A 22,432-nucleotide genomic window follows, 5' to 3' on the forward strand; every position below is an offset into this window, starting at 1 on the left:
TTCTCATATGGTTGCAATGGTAAGGTGTTCACATACTTTTGGCCATATAGTGTAGTAGTATCTACCAGGTTCAAGTCATATTTCTGGGAGATTTAAAAGCCACCGTTACAATTTCACCCTCTGATTTCTCAGTGTAGTTTTTCCTCTTGATGTAGTCCTGCCTTACTTTGGCCCCTGTTTCCTTATTGTGGTCCCTAATTTTTCACTGTGGCCCCTGATTGTGTCGTTTTATTTCCCTTGGTGTGGTCGTATTTTCTTCCTTCACGCAGTCCTTGAGTTGTCACTGTGGCTCCTGATTGTACTGTTTTGTATTGTGGATGTGTCCAGCTTGTTGCTGTTTTTTTTTTTTTTTGGCTTAGTCAGCGTGGCCACTGTTTTGTCGATCTCCCCCCCACACTGTTTTTCTTCCACATCTCCAGGGGCAGGTGGTCATATCCTGGCCTGAACAGGGTGCTTTCCCACTTGGCCTCAAGACGATGTTGTAAGCAGATATCAGGTATCCGTCCCTGACCTCACTGCGTTCAAGTGTTTATGTGTTTATGTGCAAGTGTGTTTGGGCCGGGCATTGGGGTGGGGTGGGTGGGAGTGGAGGGGGTGGTGGTGGTGGTGTATGAGGCTGGGAGAAGGGTTATAGGGTAGAGCTTGAAATTTCAAACACGAGAACATTCTGTTGGAGCCTGGCCACGGCACTAACCTGACTACTCTCTGATCGAACCAACAACATTAAGAGACAGCATCCTGACTGACTCATGGATCCTCTCTGTGATTATTAAATAATATTAAATAGCGTAGCTAGCAAACGGCTGTTAATTAGCGGGCTCCAATAGCGTAAAGTCACGTAGCTAGGAGTGACGTAGTTAGAAATGTTCAAAAATGAAACTTTTGTGTCTAAAATTGGTCAAAGTGTAGATTAAAGACGTGACATAAACTAAAAATGTTGGTTATATATCTTGAAAATCTTGAATCTTGAGTTTATAAAGTTTAATCATCCTTTAGAGAAACATCGATTAATAAAGATTGATAATAAAGATTAGAAAAATCCCTCTATTTCTTTCTCCCTCCGTTTCATTCCTTCCTTTCTTTTGTTTTCTAATCCTCTGTCCCATCACAGCTTCCTTCCATCCTTCTTTCATTCCTTCCATCCTCCCTATTCCATCCTTCCATCTTTCCTTCCTCCATTTCTTCCTTGCTCCATCCCTCCCTCCTTTCCTTCCTTCCTTCCTTCCTTCCTTCCATCTATTTCCCCTTCCTTCCTACCTTGCTTCCTTCTTTTCTCCCTTCCTTCCGTTCATCAATCCATCTCTTCCTTCCTTCCTTCCTTCCTTCCTTCCTTCCTTCCTTCCTTCCTTCCTTCCTTCCTTCCTTCCTTCCTCCATCCATTTCTTTCCTCTTCCTTCCTACCTAGCTTCCTTCCTTCCTTCCTTCCTTCCTTGCTTCCTTAATCCCTCCCTCCCTCCCTCTTTCTTTCTTTCTTTCTTTCTTTCTTTCTTTCTTTCTTTCTTTCTTTCTTTCTTTCTTTCTTTCTTTCTTTCTTTCTTTCTTTCTTTCCAAGCTTGATTCTGATTAAACAGCATTTAATTGAGACATTGAGTCTGATTAAACAGCAATGGTTTTGTCTTTGAAGCAGACATCGCTCCGTCTCTTCAGCTTGTCCGTTCTGCTCTGTCCATCGTTTCATTCATCCTCTTATATGTGTTAACATAAAGGCAAACAGTGGTGGCTCAGTGAATTGGTCCTACATGACGAATTGAAGTGCGAATTGTGAGGAGCAGAAGGCCAGCATTGTGTGTGCCGAGTAAACTTGGAGCTGGGATGAAAGATTTGTTGTTCTTCGGGAGGCAGAACCGCAATGTGATGTTTGCCATCTTCACTGAACTCCTAAGCGAATGTGAAGGTTACTGGAATACGTCCCAGAGTGATAGAGAGAGAGAGAGAGAGAGAGAGAGAGAGAGAGGAGTTTCTCTGGTTTGTGGTTCATGTTAACTTTAATTATTTTTTTTTTGGCTGCATTTTGCCAATAAAATTCAAACCACATTTGTATCTGATTTCAAATCCATTAAAATCTGGCTCGGTTAGAACAGTTAGATTGGATTTTATGTTTTGTTTGTCTTTTTTTTTGTCTTTTCCACATTACTCAGTGTACACTCCAGCATCACTACTATAATAAACACGGTGCATATGAAAGGCAGTATGACTGCGATCCAAACAACAAATCTGATACGGTCGATTATCTATAAATCTGATCTATCTGTAAATAAATCCGTTAATCTGTAATGACATCCGATCTAGATTATCGAGGTCTATCTATAAATAGATATATCAGATCTGTATGTAAAGACGTCAGACCATATCTAAATAAATCAGAAAATCTACAAAGAAATCTGATTTGTCTGTAAAAAGATCAGACCATATGTAAATAAATCAGAAAATCTGTAAAAAAATAAATAAATAAATAAATAAAAAAAAAATCTGATCTGTCTATAAAAAGATCAGACCATATGGAAATAAATCAGATAATCTGTAAATAAATCCGATCTGTCTATAAAAAGATCGGACTATATGCAAATAAGTCAGATAATATGTAAATAAATCTGATCTGTCTGTAAAAAGATCAGACCATGTGTAAGTAGATCAGATAATCTATAAAGAAATCCGATCTGTCTATAAAACGATCAGACCATATGTAAATAAATCAGATAATCTGTAAATAAATCCGATCTGTCTATATGAAGATTGGACCATATGTAAATAAATTAGATGATCTGTAAATAAATCCGATCTGTCTATAAAAAGATTGGACCATGTGTAAATAAATCAGATAACCTATAAATAAATCAGATCTGCCTCTAAAAAGATCAGAGCATATGTAAATACATCAGATCTGTCTGTAAAAAGATCAGACCATGTATAAACAAATCAGATCATTACACCATACATCATATGTAAAAAGAAATCAGATAACCTTTAAATCAGATGTGTCTCTTAATGAGAGACATAACTGTCAAGTCTGTGTGTAAATAAATCAGTTCCATCTGTCAGTCAGATCTTTTTCTAAATCCGATTATTTTGACCTGCTTTGCGAACTCAATAAATTGGAGTCCTTTATGCACCCAGTGTTCTTCCTGGGTCAGAGGGCACAGTCGTGTGTGACTTTCTGTCCCTTCTGTCCACTAAGCTCTGTTGTCACGGATACGGATGTCTTGTGACATGCGGGTCATGTGGGGCTGCTATAAATAAATCCATTACAAGAGAGCGGGAGAGAGAGAGAGAGAGAGAGACTGTTCCATATTTATCAGACTTCTCAGAGTGTGAGTGCTGGTCAAAAGGATTATCACATGTTGCTTGCTTTTATGTGTTTAAATAGACAACGTCAGTGTGTTATTACTTGCATGCTTGTGATTCATTGAAAGTAACAGAGATTGACATGGTTATGATTATTGAAATATAATCAGGTTTATGTTGCTAAATGTTAAATGGCTACAGGGCTAGTGGTCCAGCCAGTCACTGGACATCAGCAATGGCATCTAATATAGTGTGTGTGTGTGTGTGTGTGTGTGTGTGTGTGTGTCCTGGCTGGGACCAAACGATCCTCACAAAGATAGGGATATCCTTGATAGTTTGGGGGACATTTTATATAGGGACCTGTTTGTTTGTTTGTTTGGGGCTTAAAGAGCTAAAAGGCTTCTGAGGTTAGATATGTATGTGTAGGCATAGTGATAACTAGCTGTATAGATAAGTATGTCAATTAAAAGTCCTCACAAGGATAGTAAGACAAAAGTGTGTGTGTGTGTGTGTTGGCTGGGACCAAACGATCCTCACAAAGATAGGGATATCCTTGATAGTTTGGGGGACATTTTATATAGGGACATTTCACTGGTGCTCATTTTAAAAACATGTTTGTTTGTTTGTTTGTTTGGGGCTTAAAGAGCTTAATGCCTTCTGAGGTTAGATATATGTGGAGGCATAGTGTTAACTAGCTGTATTGATATGTAATGAAAGGCCAATGAAAGGTCCTCACAAGGATAGTAAGACAAAAGTGTGTGTGTGTGTGTGTCTTTGCTGGGACCAAACGATCCTCACAAAGATAGGGATATCCTTGATAGTTTGGGGGACATTTTATATAGGGACATTTCACTGGTGCTCATTTTAAAAACATGTTTGTTTGTTTGTTTGTTTGTTTGTTTGGGGCTTAAAGAGCTTAATGCCTTCTGAGGTTAGATATATGTGGAGGCATAGTGTTAACTAGCTGTATAGATATGTAATGAAAGGCCAATGAAATGTCCTCACAAGGATAGTAAGACAAAAGTGTGTGTGTGTGTGTGTGTGTGTCTTTGCTGGGACCAAACGATCCTCACAAAGATAGGGATATCCTTGATAGTTTGGGGGACATTTTATATAGGGACATTTCACTGGTGCTCAGTGAAAAATAGTAAGACAAAAGTATGTGTGTGTATGTGTGTGTATGTGTGTGTGTGTGTGTGTGTGTTTGTCTTGGCTGGGACCAAATGCCCCCACAAAGATAGCAATATTTGACAGTTTTGAACATATAGACATTTCGCTGGACCTCACGTAAAAATAAAATTTGTTTGTTTGTTTGGGGCTTAAAGAGCTAAAAGGCTTCTGAGGTTAGATATATATGTGTAGGTGTAGCTGTATAGGTAAGTATGTCAATGAAAGGTCCTCACGAGGATAGTAAGACAAAAGTGTGTGTGTGTGTGTGTGTGTGTGCGTGCGCCGCAGTGCTCTTTAACTGATGTTATAAATAGAGCCGGTTACCATGTAGTGGTGACAGACTGAATCATGTGCCTGTGTTTGAATGTATTTCCCAACTTGATGGGCGGGGAGGTGTGTGTGTGTGTGTGTGTGAGTAAGTGGGTGTGCTTCCTGGTTTTAGGCATGCTGACATTCCAATTCTAAATATGAACTTATGCGCAGCAGTTTGCCTCCAATGATTTCCCATATTCCTGTACACGTCTTTACACTCTTCCTCTCTGACTTTATCGAGTTGTCCAGAAGGACGTTTTTGCTTCCTCCCGCTGGTGTAGAGAGATGAGAAATGTTTGTACACCACATGTACCTTCTTTGTTGACCCGGGCCGAGAGTTGTGGTCTGGACGGATTCCCTGGTGGCTTGTTTGTAGACAACTGAATTCTTCTCTGAACAAGGACAACGTAAAAGCACTCCAATAAAGGAGAGAGAGATGGAGAGAGAGAGTGAGAGGAGGGGGAGATCTGCTTGGTTGTTTGCTTTAATCTGTCTTATCAGTCCCCTGGGAGTCCGGCCTTGAAAGATAGAGACATACGGCATATTAGCCACGCTCACACTACAGGGAACGGTCGGCTTGATTTGCTGCCTGGATCAACATCCAACATCTTAAGAAAACAAAGAAGGCATCAGTCTCCATGTATGGAGAGACCGCTTCCAACACTCAGCACTGTTCTTTCTGACATCTACATAATATTGCGTAAAACACAGCTGCTAACAGCTGTAAATACCTCTCCTGTATCCTGTCTACCTGTGGAATGAACTTCCTGAGCGGTGGTTTGCTCGGCCATGTGCCATGCTGACGTGTCGCTGTCAGCAGGTTAGGCCGTGATCGCGGTCACCAGCGTGCTTCAGTAACATGGGAGAGCCAGCAGCTCTAGACCTGTTCTGACTTTATTTTCTCTATATCTAACCAGTAGATCAGGTCACAGTATGTTCATTCGCTGTTTTCAGTCACTGCTTCCCCGCCTTATAATTGCGGTACAATTGCATCAGAACTTTTTTATGCCTTGATGTTTTAATGTTCTCAACTAGTCCTGCCCATTAGCTTCAGGCCATCGTGTGTGACCTTTTCTCTAACCTTTATTTTCTTCACAACAATGTTTTTGCGTAATCGGTAATGAGCTATTATGTTTATTGAATACGTCAACCTTAATTTTTGGTACACGAAGACAAGCCTTGTTTTATCATCTATCTTCGCACTGTGATTGGACAATATCTGCCTCGATGGACGATATCTGCCTCGGCCCTGACCAGACCTCGTAATTTCTGTCACCTTTATACAGTCATTTACTCTCATTATTCTGTCACTTTTTCCATGCATCACTATGTGCATAGAAGGTATTGGTTGTGTGTATCTGCTCTATATCTTATGTGGAGATCATTCTGTTATTGTACATACAGTGGAACCTCGGCATACGAATTTAATTCGTTCTGGAGGCGAGTTCTTAAGGCGAAAATTTGAATTGCGAAATGAATTTTCCCATAAGAAATAATGTAAATGCAGATAATCCGTTCCAGCCACCCAAAAATATTACCAATATGAAGAGTATGTAAACTGTGTGGCTGCTTACAAAGAACTGACCCAAACCAAGCATTGGGTCCTGACAGGAAGTCGTGCAACCAAGCTTGGGCTAAAAATAGAACAGACCACCCACGCCACCAATCTGTCGACAAAATAAGGTGTGAAAAATCACCTAGCTTTTGAACGGATGACGAAGGCAACGTTGGTATCATGGGTTGACTCTTTCTAAACAATTAATAAACTTGCTTTGGTTGGCTTCGCTTGGGTTTTCACCCAAACAAGTTTTAAACGGCTCCCAGACGTATGCGCAACTTAGCTGCCATTTTTGTTTCTATGCTGAAAATGCTTTGTATGCCTTAAGGCGAAAATCCATGAGGAAGGGCATTCGTATGCTAGGGTTCCACTGTACCCTAAAATACGACCAGGGCATCGTTTCCCCACAACTTCTTTCTGGAAATATTGGGATATTGCACTATATTGCACACTTGGGATAATGGACTTCATAAAATGCACACATTAGATGTTAGATTATTATGAATTCTAGTAATTAATCATCATCATCATCATTATAAAGAAGATCATTCAAAAAAATCAGCTTAGTCTCTTTTTCTTCTTACTCTCTTTTCAGAACTTGTGCCGGATGACACCACATCGTTCTACATCCTGAACGTGGGTCAGCCTCCACCAGTGGTGAACCAGACCCTAGGTGACCATAGGCATGGAGTCCAGCCTCACTCCCAGCTCATCTCTACTTCTCCTACATTGCAGCCTCTTCACAAGCCCTTTGAGCCCAGCTATGAGTCCCCCAGTGGAGGTGGAGGAGGTGCAGGTCGGCCCCCCAAGGCCTTCGAATGCCCAAGCATCCAGATCACCTCCATCTCCCCAAGCTGCCAGCAAGAGCTCGATGGGAATGAGGCTGACCTTCGGTCCAAAGGTGTGGATGGGGATTTCCACGAGCCACCACTGTCTCGGGACCACCTGTATTTGCCCCTGGATCACTCATACCGCGATTCATCACTGAGCCCAAGCCCCTGCAGCAGCTTGTCATCACGTAGCTGGTTCTCAGACGCTTCGTCATGTGAGTCCATCTCTCACGTGTATGATGACGTGGATTCAGAGCTGAATGAAGCAGCGGCGCGTTTCACGCTGGGATCTCCTCTGGCTTCGCCACAGGGTGCCCCACTGGAGGAGCAATGGCAACAACAGCACCATCACCCCCACCATCCCGGTTACGCCCCGTCACTCTCCCACCCACACACCCACTCTCTCTCTCCACGTCAGTCACCATGCCACTCACCACGCACCAGCGTCACTGACGAGAATTGGCTCAGCCCACGGCCGCCTTCACGTCCATCCTCACGGCCCACGTCGCCTTGCGGTAAGCGGCGCCACTCCAGTGCCGATATCTGCTATTCCGGATCGCCACATCACTCTCCAACACCAACCCCAGGCCCCTCGCCCAGAGGCAGCGTCACCGAGGACACCTGGATCGGCAGTCCTATAGATATAGCATCCTTCCAGTGCTGCACCCCAGACCCTGACATCCCGTCCAAGACCAGGAAGACATCACAGGACTGTTCAGCTACCCTACAGACCGCGAAAACCGATCTCAGTATGGACAATTCGGGAAATATCTCCCCGCTTCGCGATTCCCCGGCGGATGAATCCATGCACGGACTGAAAAAAGATGGAGCTGGCGAGCAATTCCTTTCTGTTCCCTCTCATTTCACCTGGAACAAACCCAAGCCAGGACATACACCTATTTTCAGGTAAAAGAAACCCTACAGACACATTCTGCATAACTGTTTCTCACATATATGCAGGGTGATAAATCGAATTGCTTTGACTAATCAAGTCTGATGTCGGGGAGAGAACAAAAATACTGTGATGTTCCTGAGTCGTTGTGAGTTGCTCTGGGAATCCTGCAATTGTAAAGCAGTAATTCACAGCTGTCATGTGGTGTCTGTGTCATTGTGTCTGGAAGAAAGCAGTGTGTTTCAGCTTTGGATTTCTTTTTGTGTTCTGATTTTGCAAAAAAGAACGTAATTAGACTACAAACACAGCATTGCAGGATCACTGCAGGGTCACCAAGTAGGTCGCAAGCTAACTTTAGTGCACTAGCTAAAAGACAAACACACAATGATAACTCTTAGCATCTTAAACACCATAGTCTCAATTGTATTAATATTTAAGTTTCATTGTGTAGTTCAAATCAGTGAAAGAGCAGAGAGCAGTGTGTGTGTGTGTGTGTGTGTGTGTGAAAGGAAGTGTGACAAACATGTCAAACATGAACACAGTAAAATGGAAAGGAAAGTTTTATTCACTTTAATTATTCCTTTAGATGACACATTTTGGAGGACTCTGAGTCTCTACTGTGTTTTTTGTGCTTAAGAATCTTACTGCTGTAGCTTTAAAGTCTCATTTAACTAAAATACCAGTTAATTTCTGAGCATATTAAACTAGATTTGCATTTCCTGGTGAGAATAGACAGTGCTTGTAGAACACTGATGAGGAATGAATGGAGGAAGGAAGGAAGGAATAACGAGATGGATGGAGGAAGGAAGGAAGGAAGGAAGGAAGGAAGGAAGGAAGGAAGGAAGGAATAACGAGATGGATGGAGGAAGGAAGGAAGGAAGGAATAACGAGATGGATGGAGGAAGGAAGGAAGGAAGGGGAGAAGGAAGGAAGGGAGGAATAATGGTAGGAAGGAATGAAGGAATGGAGGAGGGAAGGAAGGAAGAAAGAGATGGATGGATGAAGTAAGTAAGGGAGAAGGAAGGAAGGATTTAAGGAAGGGAGAAAGGAAGGAAGCTAGGTAGGAAGGAAGGGGAAAGAAATGGAGGAAGGAAGGAAGGAAGGAAGGTAGGGAGGAAGGGGAAAGAGATGGATGAAGGAAGTAAAGGAGGGAGGGATGGAGCAAGGAAGAAATGGAGGAAGGAAAGATGGAAGGAAGGAAGGAAGGAAGAGATGGATGGATGGATGGATGGATGGATAGATGGATGGATGGATGGATGAAGGAAGTAGGGGAGAATGAAGGAAGGGAGGAATGATGGAAGGAAGGAAGGAAGGAAGTAAGTAAGGAATGGAGGAGGGAAGGAAGGAAGAAAGAGATGGATGGATGAAGTAAGTAAGGGAGAAGGAAGGAAGGGAGAAAGGAAGGAAGCTAGGTAGGAAGCAAGGGGAAAGAGATGGATGAAGGAAAGATGGAAGGAAGGGAGGATGGAAGGAATGAAAGAATGATGGAAGGAAGCTGTGATGGGACAGAGGATTAGGAACAAAAGAAAGGAAGGAATGAAACTGAGGGAGAAAGAAATAGAGGAAGGAAGGAAGGAAGGAAGCTGGAGAAAAAATGGAGGGAGGATGAAAGGTACAGAGAGAGGAAGGAAGGAATGAAGGAAGGAAGGAAGGAAGGAAGGAAGGAAGGAAGGAAGGAAGCTGGGGAAAAAATGGAGGGAGGAAGAAAGGTCCAGAGAGAGGGAGGAAGGGAGGAAGGAAGCTGGGGAAAAAATGGAGGGAGGGAGGAAGGAAGGAAGGAAGGAAGGAAAGGAGAGAAAATACTATAAGAAGAATTGAATAAGAAATAGAGGAGATTGAAAGTAAGACCTTCGTGCTATTCGGCTGATATTCCATTCATACAGCATCCAGGAGAAATTCCCTGATTAGCAGATGCCACTCTGACATTTTAATTCCATCTGAAACAGTCAGGTCAGTGTTTTTCTCTCAGATGAAATGAAACCCTGGTGGTCTAGTAACGTTTCATCTGGTTCTGCAGGCAGATCTTACACTGAAACAAGACTCTGACTGCTTGCCATGTTTCATCGTGTAGTGTACATGTCCCTATTAAACACTTCCCAAATCACTCATGTGTGACACAAACATCTGGTTTTGTAGGAAAACCAACCCTGTGGAAGCACACTCGCTCACTCCCACGTCCGTTTGATTGCCATCCAGACGCGAGAGTTTTATCTCGGGGGAGACGTGTAAAAATGTTTGACGTGACATCAGTGAGTGAAACTAATCCCATCTGTGTAGGGCTAATGAGAGGAAGAAAATATGCGAAATACAGGGGAAAAAATAAAACAGGAAAAGACAGTAAAAAAGATTTTCAACTGGTATTATGAGAATCATTTTTGATTTATTTACTTAGTCAGAAAGCGCCCAGTGCTTAGCAAACAGCGGACCCGGTTAAAGGTCAAAGTTAAAGGTCAGAGTTTGTTGCTTTGTAGGGTTAAAGGAGAGGTCATAGGCCAGAATAACATGAATGTTACTGAGCTGGTTAAATCCCTCAAGGAACTCTAATATACTTTGACTCACATATTGAATAATATTAGATTAGATTGAAATAGTAATGTGTAGAGTGTTACACACACACACACACACACACACACACACACATTTGTGCACAGATACTTGATGAATGAATCTGAAAATGAATAATAATGTATTGCTGTATGATTTTGCAATGTAAACTTTGTGTGTGTGTGTGTGTGTGTGTGTGTGCGCACTGGCCTCTATAACTATAAATCAACGACGAGCACTTAAAGGTCCTGGCCTCACACATGAAATGATCCTCTCTCACTCACTCTCTCTCTCTCTCTCTCTCTCTCTCTCTCTCTCTCTCTCTCTCTCTTTCTTGCTCTCTCTCTTCTTTGACTCACTCACTCTCACCGTTTCATGCTGCTCCTCTTTCTCTCTCACTCTCTCTCTCTCTCTCACACACACTCTCGCTGTTTCATGCTGCCCCTATTTTCTCTCTTTCTCTCTCCCTCTTTCTCTCTGTCTCTCTCTCTCACCCATACACACACATCCATTTTTTGCGTTCGCTGTCAGCTCCTCTACACAAACAGGTTGTGAAAGCTCCAGTCAGGCGAGTCTGCGCTCTGTGTCTGTTCAGCCTAATCCCATCACAGCTATACTCGCATACAACACTGACATGATACATGATCTTGCCATCTGATCCTTCAGCCCCAGCAACCAGACCTGCTCCTGCTGTGTGTGTGTGTGTGTGTGTGTGTGTAAGAGTGAAAGAGACTCTGGAAGCCTGGCTTTCAGAGCAGATGGTCTGTGTGGAACTGTTGGCAGTGAGGCAGCTTCTCTGCAGTGTGGAGACTTCTGAGATATCTTTGAATACATGGCTTAGCAGAACACACCTCTACAATAGCACACACACCATGGTCCACACACACTCACGCGTCCATGCTGGGTTAATCTTGTCATATTAAAGCACTGAGAGCCCGGAGAATCGGTCGGGGACGGAGAAACAGTGTGTGTTTTGTATTTCACGAGGGTTGGATGGCTGGATTTAAGTGAAACACGGTGCACTTTGTAGGCCACTGGGCAAACCAGCTCGCTGTTCCTGAGCCCTAGGATTCCCCTGACCTTCAAACTAGCTACGGTTACCATCACATACTTCCTCTCCTGGGTCTTCACATGAGCGATAGAGACTGGGAGTGATAGTCGGGACATGGCGGAAAAGGAAATAATAGCTTGAGGAGAAAGCTATTTGTACTGAAATTAAATTGATTATATATTTTAAGAATGACTGAGGAACTTTTGTCAAGGTGTTTGGAAAATAATTATTATAATAATATAATTGCATTGAATTATTATAATTATATAATTGCATAATAAACTGTGCGATTATATCACTATTAATGCAGTCAAATAACAATAAAAGGAAGGTTTAATTTTTCACAGCTGTTTTTACAGCTAATTTCGTGTCAATTTAATGCGAAATTATTAAGAAAAATTTAGTTTATTAATTTAGTAATATAAATATAAAAGTGAAATCAACAAAATATCAATATAAATAAAATACAAATGTTATTTTAATGATATCACATACGTACAGTACAGCCATTACAACACACTATTGGCTGGAAGGGTTGGAAGTAGCCAATCACAGAGCATTAACATCATTCGCGATGGGTCCTGGAACGTAACCCCGCGGATGTGTGAGGTATTACTGTATTAGCTGCTTATAAGCAAGTACTTGGTTCCATCTCCAAGAGCAGAATGGGTTTGATATCAACATTTAACCTTTCTATGAAGGTTTTTCCCCCTTGTAGGCTAGATAAAAAACAGAAATGTTTATGAAAAACTACAAATTCTTAACACCCTAAGTGTATTTTTGTATGAACCATTAATCATCACAGTGGAGTGCGACATGATGAAGACGTTCACTGCTGAATATGGACACGACCAAAAACCGGCACTAATTCCTTTTTTTGGCAACAGTAGTCACTGGATTAAAAACAATCACAATGCGTAGGCAGTAAAAAGTCTAGCCAGTCGTCTGTCAGGTTAGTCAGATTGCCTCTTTCGGTGAAAGTAGGTGTTTTTGGCTCTGTTTGCTTCAGTAACGTTAGAGATTCCATTGAAAATGTTAGACGTCTTGTGGAACTAGATGTCACTCAATTTAAAAGCTTGTGATTGAATTGTGAATTCATTAAAGGTCAGAATTTCATTTTTTTTTTCTACACAGCATATATCTCAATTTAAGACCTGCATCTGGGTTTCTAATTCTTTATATGTAATTAATTATATATTCCAGAATACATGGATGGATGGGCAGAGAGACGGATAGATAGATAGATAGATAGATAGATAGATAGATAGATAGATAGATAGATAGATAGATAGATAGATAGATAGATAGATAGCAGGTGGACATACCAATGATAGATAGACAAATGGATGGATGGGTGGATGGATGGATGGATGGATAGATAGGTAGACAGACAGACAGACAGACAGACAGACAGACAGACAGACAGATAGATAGATAGATAGATAGATAGATAGATAGATAGATAGATAGATAGATAGATAGACAGAGTTGGATAGATAGATAGATAGATAGATAGATAGATAGATAGATAGATAGATAGATAGATAGATAGATAGACAGACAGAGTTGGATAGATAGATAGATAGATAGATAGATAGATAGATAGATAGATAGATAGATAGATAGATAGATAGATAGACAGAGTTGGATGGTTAGATAGATAGATAGATAGACAGAGTTGGATAGATAGATAGATAGATAGATAGATAGATAGATAGATAGATAGATAGATAGATAGATAGATAGATAGATAACAGGTGGACATACCAATGATAGATAGACAAATGGATGGATGGGTGGATGGATGGATGGATGGATAGGTAGACAGACAGACAGACAGACAGACTAGATAGATAGATAGATAGATAGATAGATAGATAGATAGATAGATAGATAGATAGATAGATAGACTATCTAGTGAACAGAATAGTGAACATTATGATTGTTCACTATTCTGTTCTATTAAAGATAAATCAAATGATCCGTAATGTTTCTGTCCTCCAAGTCCAACTGCTTATAACAGCTTATAACAGGTCAGTTCCTGTGCTATCTGTCTCTTCTGCTCTGCCTGATCAGCCTGCATGACTAACACACACACTCCTTATTGACCAAAATGTCAGAAACATATGCCTTTTCTTTTCTTTTCTTTTCTTTTCTTTTCTTTTCTTTTCTTTTCTTTTCTTTTCTTTTCTTTTCTTTTCTTTTCTTTTCTTTTCTTTTCTTTTCTTTTCTTTTCTTTTCTTTTCTTTTTTCCCCATGGAAATATCAACCCCTGTCTATTTCCATCATTCCCTTATTTTTCCGGAATGCGTTTTGCGCCAGAGCTTCAACAAAGACGTAGAGATTTTGCTTAGAAATAAATTTTTTTAAAAGGGTGATTTCAGGCTAATATTTGTGACTGTACTTGTTCTCACATGAGTGTGTGTGTGTGTGTGTGTGTGTGTGAGTGTGTGTTTATCTAAGCTTTGGCATAAAGGAGTCACTTAGGTGAGGTTTAGGCCTAGAGGAAATTTGCGGTAAAAATTTGCTTGCCATCGAGTTTGCAGTTTAATACACAGACTATTACAGAGTGCCAGAAGAAAGCAAAACACACACTGAGGCCAATATATACACACTCATTTAACACACACACACACACACACACACACCCACTCCCTGGGATTTACCTGTTTTAATCACTGAGCATTCCTGGTTTAGGAACGGAAAAAAATGTGCGCTTTGAATGACAACATTGTTTGAATTCTCGAAGTTTTTAGCATTGGCTTTAGTTAAACCGTTAACCTGGAAGTAAACAAGACACATAAAAGACACACACACACACACAGACACACTAACGCTTCCATCCTTACATCTCCACACCAAGTGATTTTTGTAGAGCAGTGATTGAGATATAATTTATTCTCAACCCATATTTCATCACATGTTCTTTTCAGGGTCTCTGATTTACCTGCTAGTGGCTCAGTGAGGATGTGCTCCTGTATGGAGTCCCGGGTCATGTGATTCACGCTCTGCTCCACTTCACCCATCCATTACTGTCATTTAGTAGCCACTTTTTCCTCCACAAAGTGCCTCACATGTAGTTTGTACACAGCACTTTATTTCATTTCCTGGAATATTCCAGCGTTCCTGAAACAACTTGAGGTAATATGCCTCAGTCGTGGGCAAACCCCCTTCTGAGATTTTTTACCAGCAGTCTTTCATTCAGCAGATTAGTGCCTGTAACCGCCGAGCCACGGCTCTGAGATGTGGGATTTTGGGGGATGAGGTAGAACATCCACCAGATTTTTATGTGCCACTCAGAAGTATGTGCTGACATTATGCCTTCGTATGACAATAATTACATTTTATCGCAGGTTGTTGGGGTTAGATGGATAGAAAGATAGATAGATAACAGGTGGACATACAGATGATGGATGGATGGATGGATGGATGGATGGGTGGAAGGATGGATGGTTGGGTGGATGGGTGGAAGGATGGATGGATTTTTTGTTATCATTTTTGTTAACTTAAGATCTCATTTAAGCTTTTAAATGGAAATAGAGCCAGGCACTTCCTGTCACTTTATGGCCTCCATTTTAAACAGTTACAGGATACGTAAGATTTTACTGAAATGGAATTTCATTTTTATTTATTTATTCGTTCATTTTTATTCCGCCTTTCCTTACGAGGATCCTGGAGGACTTAATAAATTAGACTATACAACATATTTACAGGCAGAAGATGTCACACGATAATGTGAACCATTATGATGAACTGAACCTGACTATTAAAAATGATCTTAAGAGTGTCTTTATTTTGATCACGCAACAAAGCGGTTCTGGAGGAGTGCAAAATGATCGAATGTTTTTAAAATCCTGTTAAAGGATTTGTATAAAACCAATAATTTCTCAGCCAGCTGTTTCTTTATTTTTATTCATGAGAAGCTCAGATGTTTGGATCTGTCGTTACACCTGACTCTCTTGACCCTCGACTGCTCACTTATCAGTCACTCGGGATAAAAGAGTTCAAATAAATTGACTTTTTTTATTAATTTTATAGGAATTTTCTAATTAATAAATGGGAATTCATATCCTAAGAAGGCTAGTACAATTATAAATGTTTGTGTGTGTGTGTGTGTGTGTGTGTGTGTGTGTGTGTGTGTGTGTGTGTAGGACGTCCTCCCTGCCCCCCCTGGACTGGCCCTTGCCGAGTCAGTACAATCAGTTTGAGCTGAAGATAGAGGTGCATCCTAAAGCCCACCACCGGGCACACTACGAGACCGAGGGCAGCCGAGGAGCCGTCAAAGCAGCCTCCGGCGGACACCCTGTCGTCAAGGTGAGTCTCCGTGGCAACCAGCCACCTGCCGGCAGTGATGTAAGCACGCAGAGTGTCCTGTTACCTGTTCAATGAGGACGAGTTTGTCTTTTACAAAGCCTCGCTTTCATTTCGGATTTAAATGGACGAGTGCAGCTGCTTCCTTAAAATCTCAATATATTTCAGAACAGTAGGTCAGACTGCAGCGAATAAGTCCTCAGAGCGTGTGCCATGCTGAAAGCTTTGAATGAATCAAGCGCAGAAGAGTAGCACGAATAAGGCCAGCGTTTCTGCTGTATGCAAAGCAGCTGATGTGATTTGGATAGATTTGTTTGGATGGATCACGTGCCGTATTCAGTGGACCACTGGGAATGAAGCGCTAGAACGAATCTCTGCAGGGTCATTTAAGTCCAGCTAGATAGGCACTGGCTTTATTTCAGTTCAATTTTGATAGGAAAACAGACGCTATATGTTGTTTTTACCTGCCGAAAAATAAAACCTAATTAACACCTAGTGTTTAAAATCATGTGTTTTGATTTGTAATCACTGCTACTGTGGAGAATCGATATTGAACATTGAGCTGATTTAGTGTATGATATTTAAAAGAAGCAGCAAATGTGGCTATCAGTCAATACCTCCGGAGTTGTTTTGTGATTCTTGTGGCCCGAAAATGTTTGATTTTGCTGCAGCTATTTCTAAAATTATTTGTGCTTATTGTTGTTTTGCAATTGAAGTAGTAAAAATTCCAAATACAAGACTCTCTTCTACTCTTTTCTAATTTTTTAGACTCCTATTTTCTTTCTCTCCTACAAGTGAAGACACATATGTAATGACTTTCTATGATAGCTGTACCCGTGAATCGAACAGGGCTTTGGCTGAATGCATGTTGTGATGAAGTCACATGACACGTCTTGACCCAAACCTTTGCTGCAATTATGAAGAATTACAAGCTGTACAAAATATTCTTGACATTAGTTTCTTTGATTTTGCCATAAATCCTGGAGGAACTGATACGATACCGGTTAGATTGAGGTTATTATTTGCTTGTGGTATTTTTTCTTCTCTACAGATTTTGTACTGAAGATGCTAATAAGGTTATGTCATATATTTACACACAAGGAAATACAAATATAGGTAAAATATAAATAAAAAATATGCGTACTGTGCATGTCTGACCCACAATCCTTATATCATTTCTCTAAATTTGTGTTTGTTTTGAAAACATGACTCAATAAAACATGCTTTCTTGCACGCTACAGCGTGTCTTGTATACTACGCAAAGCATGAAATTAAAATATCTTAATACAAAAATCACCATATTATTTGGAACGGATGATTTTCATCTACACAAGCATTTTTCTACTCATAATTTGTCTAAGTAACTTTTGTTATCCCTTGACGGTCACATTACTCCACCCTGTGAGGGTTAAGTGGCAGTTAAGTGAAAGTCTCAGAGGAACTAAATCTAAGGTTAGGTTAATCTTGGTCCCGTGGGATTACTATGGACAGTGTAGAGAATGAATATTTTATTATTTTGATCCTAATCTCGGTAAAAGCTTCCTTGATTCATCACAAGTCTGCTGCTGCTTGGCCTGCTCTCAAAGAGCTGCATTCACACCTACAGTCAGCAATCTAATGAGGACAAAGCAGAGAGAAACAGTGTGTGTGTGTGTGTCAATGCATACCCTGGGGCCAAATGTACTCAATAGTAATAAGGAGCTTGATTCAGTTGATGAACTGATTCTTTCAGTCTAATCCATTCACAGTTTGATTCATATGAACTGATTGGACTGATTCATTCAAAAGAATCGGTTCAAAACGAATGATTCTTTCAACACGTACTTTGACTGGTGAACCTATTTGACTGATTCGTTAAAAAGAATCGGTTTAAAGAAACGATTCTCTCAAACTTCAGCACACAGAGTTTGATTCAGATGGACTGGTGAACCTATTTGACTGATTCGTTAAAAAGAATCGGTTTAAAGAAACGATTCTCTCAAACTTCAGCACACAGAGTTTGATTCAGATGGACTGGTGAACCTATTTGACTGATTCGTTAAAAAGAATCGGTTTAAAGAAACGATTCTCTCAAACTTCAGCACACAGAGTTTGATTCAGATGGACTGGTGAACCTATTTGACTGATTCGTTAAAAAGAATCGGTTTAAAGAAACGATTCTCTCAAACTTCAGCACACAGAGTTTGATTCAGATGGACTGGTGAACCTATTTGACTGATTCGTTAAAAAGAATCGGTTTAAAGAAACGATTCTCTCAAACTTCAGCACACAGAGTTTGATTCAGATGGACTGGTGAACCTATTTGACTGATTTGTTAAAAAGAATTGCTTTAAAGAAATGAAGATTCGTCTGATTCTTTAAAAAATAATTGGTTCAGAAGAATAATACCAACTTTCTGATTTAATGAATCAAATTTTAACGTTTTAGTTTCCGCCTTAAATCATATGCATGTGTATATACTGTATAAGATTTTTTTAATAACCTCTCATACACACAGTTACCAGTTAATACCAGAGCCGAGTCTTAACCCATTATGCACATGTATTCTTTTGTCTGCTGTCTAGTTATTTCTAGTTTTTTTACGAGCGACGTTTAAGCTACATTCCCCACATTAGACGTCTGCCGTGCCGGATGTGGGGTGTTAGGTTTGTCCTCACTTTGTACGCTGTGTGAGTGTGTGTTTGTGTTCGACTGCTGCTCTTTGAGCACTTTGAAGAGGCAGTGCGTAATTACATAAACGTTTTCCCCACTTCCTCTTCCACCGTGAATGAGGATACATAATTCCAGCTTAGCACTATAGTGGTTAGCTTTATAGCTGTTTAGCAATAAGCCACACGCCACCTGCTCTCAGCCAAGGTTATGGCATTGTTGAGTTCAAGGAGTTTTCTGTGAGGATACTTAAAGCTTACAGAGCAAAGGAATTTTGGTTTGAAATGAAAAAACATGATGAGTTCATCTGGGGAGACAAGCCTGAGATAGTCATTTGGAATTGGCATAAAAATGTTCCAAAAAACATTTTTTTTCCACACAAATGTTGGTATTTCTTCTCTCTGAGATGCCCCAAGTGCTTGTTCATTAGCATCTAAAATTTGAAGGGGTTTATCTTCAACCACTAAAATTCAGTGTAAGGTTATCCAACAGAGGGAAAACACTGAAAACTGACTCATTTTAGATTAGACTTGTGCCGATAAAATAATTCATTTGTTTATGCTGATTGAAAAAGTCGTGTTCTATTCCGCCAGCAGAATGGAGTACCAGTGTACTGGTAATAAGGGTACTTGTTTTTGGTATTCATTTGGATACCGAACAAGAGGGAAGGTCTATACCAAGGTAGGTATAAAAGCTGCCCAATTTGCTCACTTCATTCTGAGCAATATATATATATATATATATATATATATATATATATATATATATATATATATATATATATATACACTATATTGCCAAAAGTATTCACTCACCCATCCAAATAATCAGAATCAGGTGTTCCAATCACTTCCATGGCCACAGGTGTATAAAATCAAGCACCTAGGCATGCAGACTGTTTTTACAAACATTTGTGAAAGAATGGGTCGCTCTCAGGAGCTCAGTGAATTCCAGCGTGGAACTGTGATAGGATGCCACCTGTGCAACAAATCCAGTCGTGAAATTTCCTCGCTCCTAAATATTCCACAGTCAACTGTCAGCTGTATTATAAGAACGTGGAAGTGTTTGGGAACGACAGCAACTCAGCCACGAAGTGGTAGGACACGTAAACTGACGGAGCGGGGTCAGCGGATGCTGAGGTGCATAGTGCGAAGAGGTCGCCAACTTTCTGCAGAGTCAATCGCTACAGACCTCCAAACTTCATGTGGCCTTCAGATTAGCTCAAGAACAGTGCGCAGAGAGCTTCATGGAATGGGTTTCCATGGCCGAGCAGCTGCATCCAAGCCATACATCACCAAGTGCAATGCAAAGCGTCGGATGCAGTGGTGTAAAGCACGACGCCACTGGACTCTAGAGCAGTGGAGACGCGTTCTCTGGAGTGACGAATCGCGCTTCTCCATCTGGCAATCTGATGGACGAGTCTGGGTTTGGCGGTTGCCAGGAGAACGGTACTTGTCTGACTGCATTGTGCCAAGTGTGGGGTTGTTTTTCAGGAGCTGGGCTTGGCCCCTTAGTTCCAGTGAAAGGAACTCTGAATGCTTCAGCATACCAAGACATTTTGGACAATTTCATGCTCCCAACTTTGTGGGAACAGTTTGGAGCTGGCCCCTTCCTCTTCCAACATGACTGTGCACCAGTGCACAAAGCAAGGTCCATAAAGACATGGATGACAGAGTCTGGTGTGGATGAACTTGACTGGCCTGCACAGAGTCCTGACCTCAACCCGACAGAACACCTTTGGGATGAATTAGAGCGGAGACTGAGAGCCAGGCCTTCTCGTCCAACATCAGTGTGTGACCTCACAAATGCGCTTCTGGAAGAATGGTCAAAAATTCCCATAAACACACTCCTAAACCTTGTGGACAGCCTTCCCAGAAGAGTTGAAGCTGTTATAGCTGCAAAGGGTGGACCGACGTCATATTGAACCCTATGGATTAGGAATCGGATGTCACTTAAGTTCATATGCGAGTCAAGGCAGGTGAGCGAATACTTTTGGCAATATAGTGTATATATATATATATATATAAACGAACAGAACCAAACACCGGCTAACTTGCGCGTACATCCGAGAACCTCTATTTTTAGCCCAAGCTTGGTGGCATGACTTCCTGTGAGGAGCCTTGACATGGAGTTTACATACACTTCGCAGTGGTAATATTTTTGGGTGGCTGGAACAGATTATCTACATTTACATTATTTCTTATGGGAAAATTTGTTTCACAATAAAAAATTAAGAACTCTAGAACGAATGAAATTTGTACGCCAAGGTTCTGCTGTATTCAGATACTTTTTATATTTTTTAGATATTTATTGTCTTTTTATAATTTTCCACCGTATTTCCCCTATATGTTCCTGTTTTATTTTATTCCATCTCATTTGTGTTTATTTTTATTCTTTACCTCATTTTAACCCTTTTACCTTAGTGTTAATTGGCTCTATTTTTAAATCAAGGACAGTCATAAACAGCATTTCCCTGCATGTTGTACTGTGTAGGATTGTGTATGTGAGCGAAAAAAATTTGGATTAGAATTTAATGAGTGTGTAGCGTCATGCCGAGGCGTTACGCTATTTGTTTGTGTGTATGTGTGACTGTGTGTTTGTTGTGTGAGAATGGGAGTGTGTGTGTGTTTACTAAACACCCCTCAGCCTGGTCTCTTTTCTCTGTTTGGCCACCTCGTGGACCGGCTCGCTCTGTTCGGCTGGCTGGAGAGCTAATTCAGTGTTATTATAAAAACAGCGATACATCAATAGCGTCCAGGATAAACACGGCCTCGCGGCAGGAAGTGCCGTTAGCCAGTCGATGGTGTTGCTGTGACCTGATGATGGAATTGAGCTGAAATTGCAGCGAGTGATGGTCTTCGTGATGAGTTCAAGCTGTGGGAGTGTTTGAAGATGTGAGTTCATCACATAACATCACTTCCATCTGGCCTCAATGTGGGCTTTTTTCATTGAAAGCACAAACAAGCAAAAGAATTAAACCCACACGGTTTTTTTTTGGTATACTGCGGTATACCGAACTTCATATTAATGACAAGAATACATGATATATCACTGAAATTAACATGCAGAAAAGATTCAGAACAAGAGTTTGCTTGTTGTTACGTCTCTTGCTGTCATTATCGCCATTTTACATTTCTGGCATTTGGCAGACCCCCTTAATCCAGAGTGACTTACATTTTGTCTCATTTTATACAACCGAGCAATTGAGGGTTAAGGGCCTTACTCAAGGGCCCGGCACTGGCAGCTTAGTGGACCTGGGATTTAAACTCACAACCTTTCAGTGGTCCAACACCTTAACCATTGAGCTACCACATCCTTTGTTTTTCTTCTCTCTCAGTCCATCACTCGGGGAGATCTGACCAGGCAAAGTTAGTAGTCATTCTGTAATAGAACACAGCAAGGATTTTAACCTCAAAAGGCTGTTCAGTGTGTGTGTGTGTGTGTGTGTTGGATACATCTGTCTCGTTTGCCCCACAGTCTGCTTGCATTCCTCCGTTCCTTGTTGTGACATGCTCTCGACTACAGTTGTAAACTTCCACTTCTGCTCCCCTTTTTAGCTCAGTGGAGAGAGATTGAGAGAGGGAGAGAGAGAGAGAGAGAGATTTGCCCCAGTTGGCACAATTGTGTGTGTGTCTGTGGGAAAGCATGTACGTGTGTGCTCGTTTACTCCAGGCCTCATAGCACCGTGCACATAGTGTGCTCCAGTTAATGAGTGTGTGTTTGCGCTGTGCTTGTGTGTAGACATTGTGTGTAGCTGCATCTCATCGTGATATTAGCATCTTAAAGGTGATTGAGTCGCTGACACAGTGGGGTCAGAAGGTTATTGCTTGAGA

At 41.1% G+C, this 22,432-nt stretch overlaps 1 protein-coding gene across 2 annotated transcripts in view; it reads left to right on the forward strand.

The window, feature by feature from the left end:
* The window catches only part of nfatc3a (nuclear factor of activated T cells 3a), a 79,304-nt gene that overhangs the window by 16,034 nt on the left and 40,838 nt on the right, over window positions 1-22,432 (forward strand). For both annotated transcript variants that reach the window (XM_058381645.1, XM_058381646.1), the window contains exons 2-3: window positions 6,918-8,058; window positions 15,791-15,953. In XM_058381645.1, coding sequence (XP_058237628.1) covers window positions 6,918-8,058; window positions 15,791-15,953 — 1,304 coding nt within the window. The remainder of the gene's footprint in view (window positions 1-6,917; window positions 8,059-15,790; window positions 15,954-22,432) is intronic.

The sequence above is a fragment of the Hemibagrus wyckioides genome, linkage group LG27 (assembly GCF_019097595.1).
Source record: "Hemibagrus wyckioides isolate EC202008001 linkage group LG27, SWU_Hwy_1.0, whole genome shotgun sequence".
Lineage (NCBI taxonomy): Eukaryota > Metazoa > Chordata > Actinopteri > Siluriformes > Bagridae > Hemibagrus > Hemibagrus wyckioides.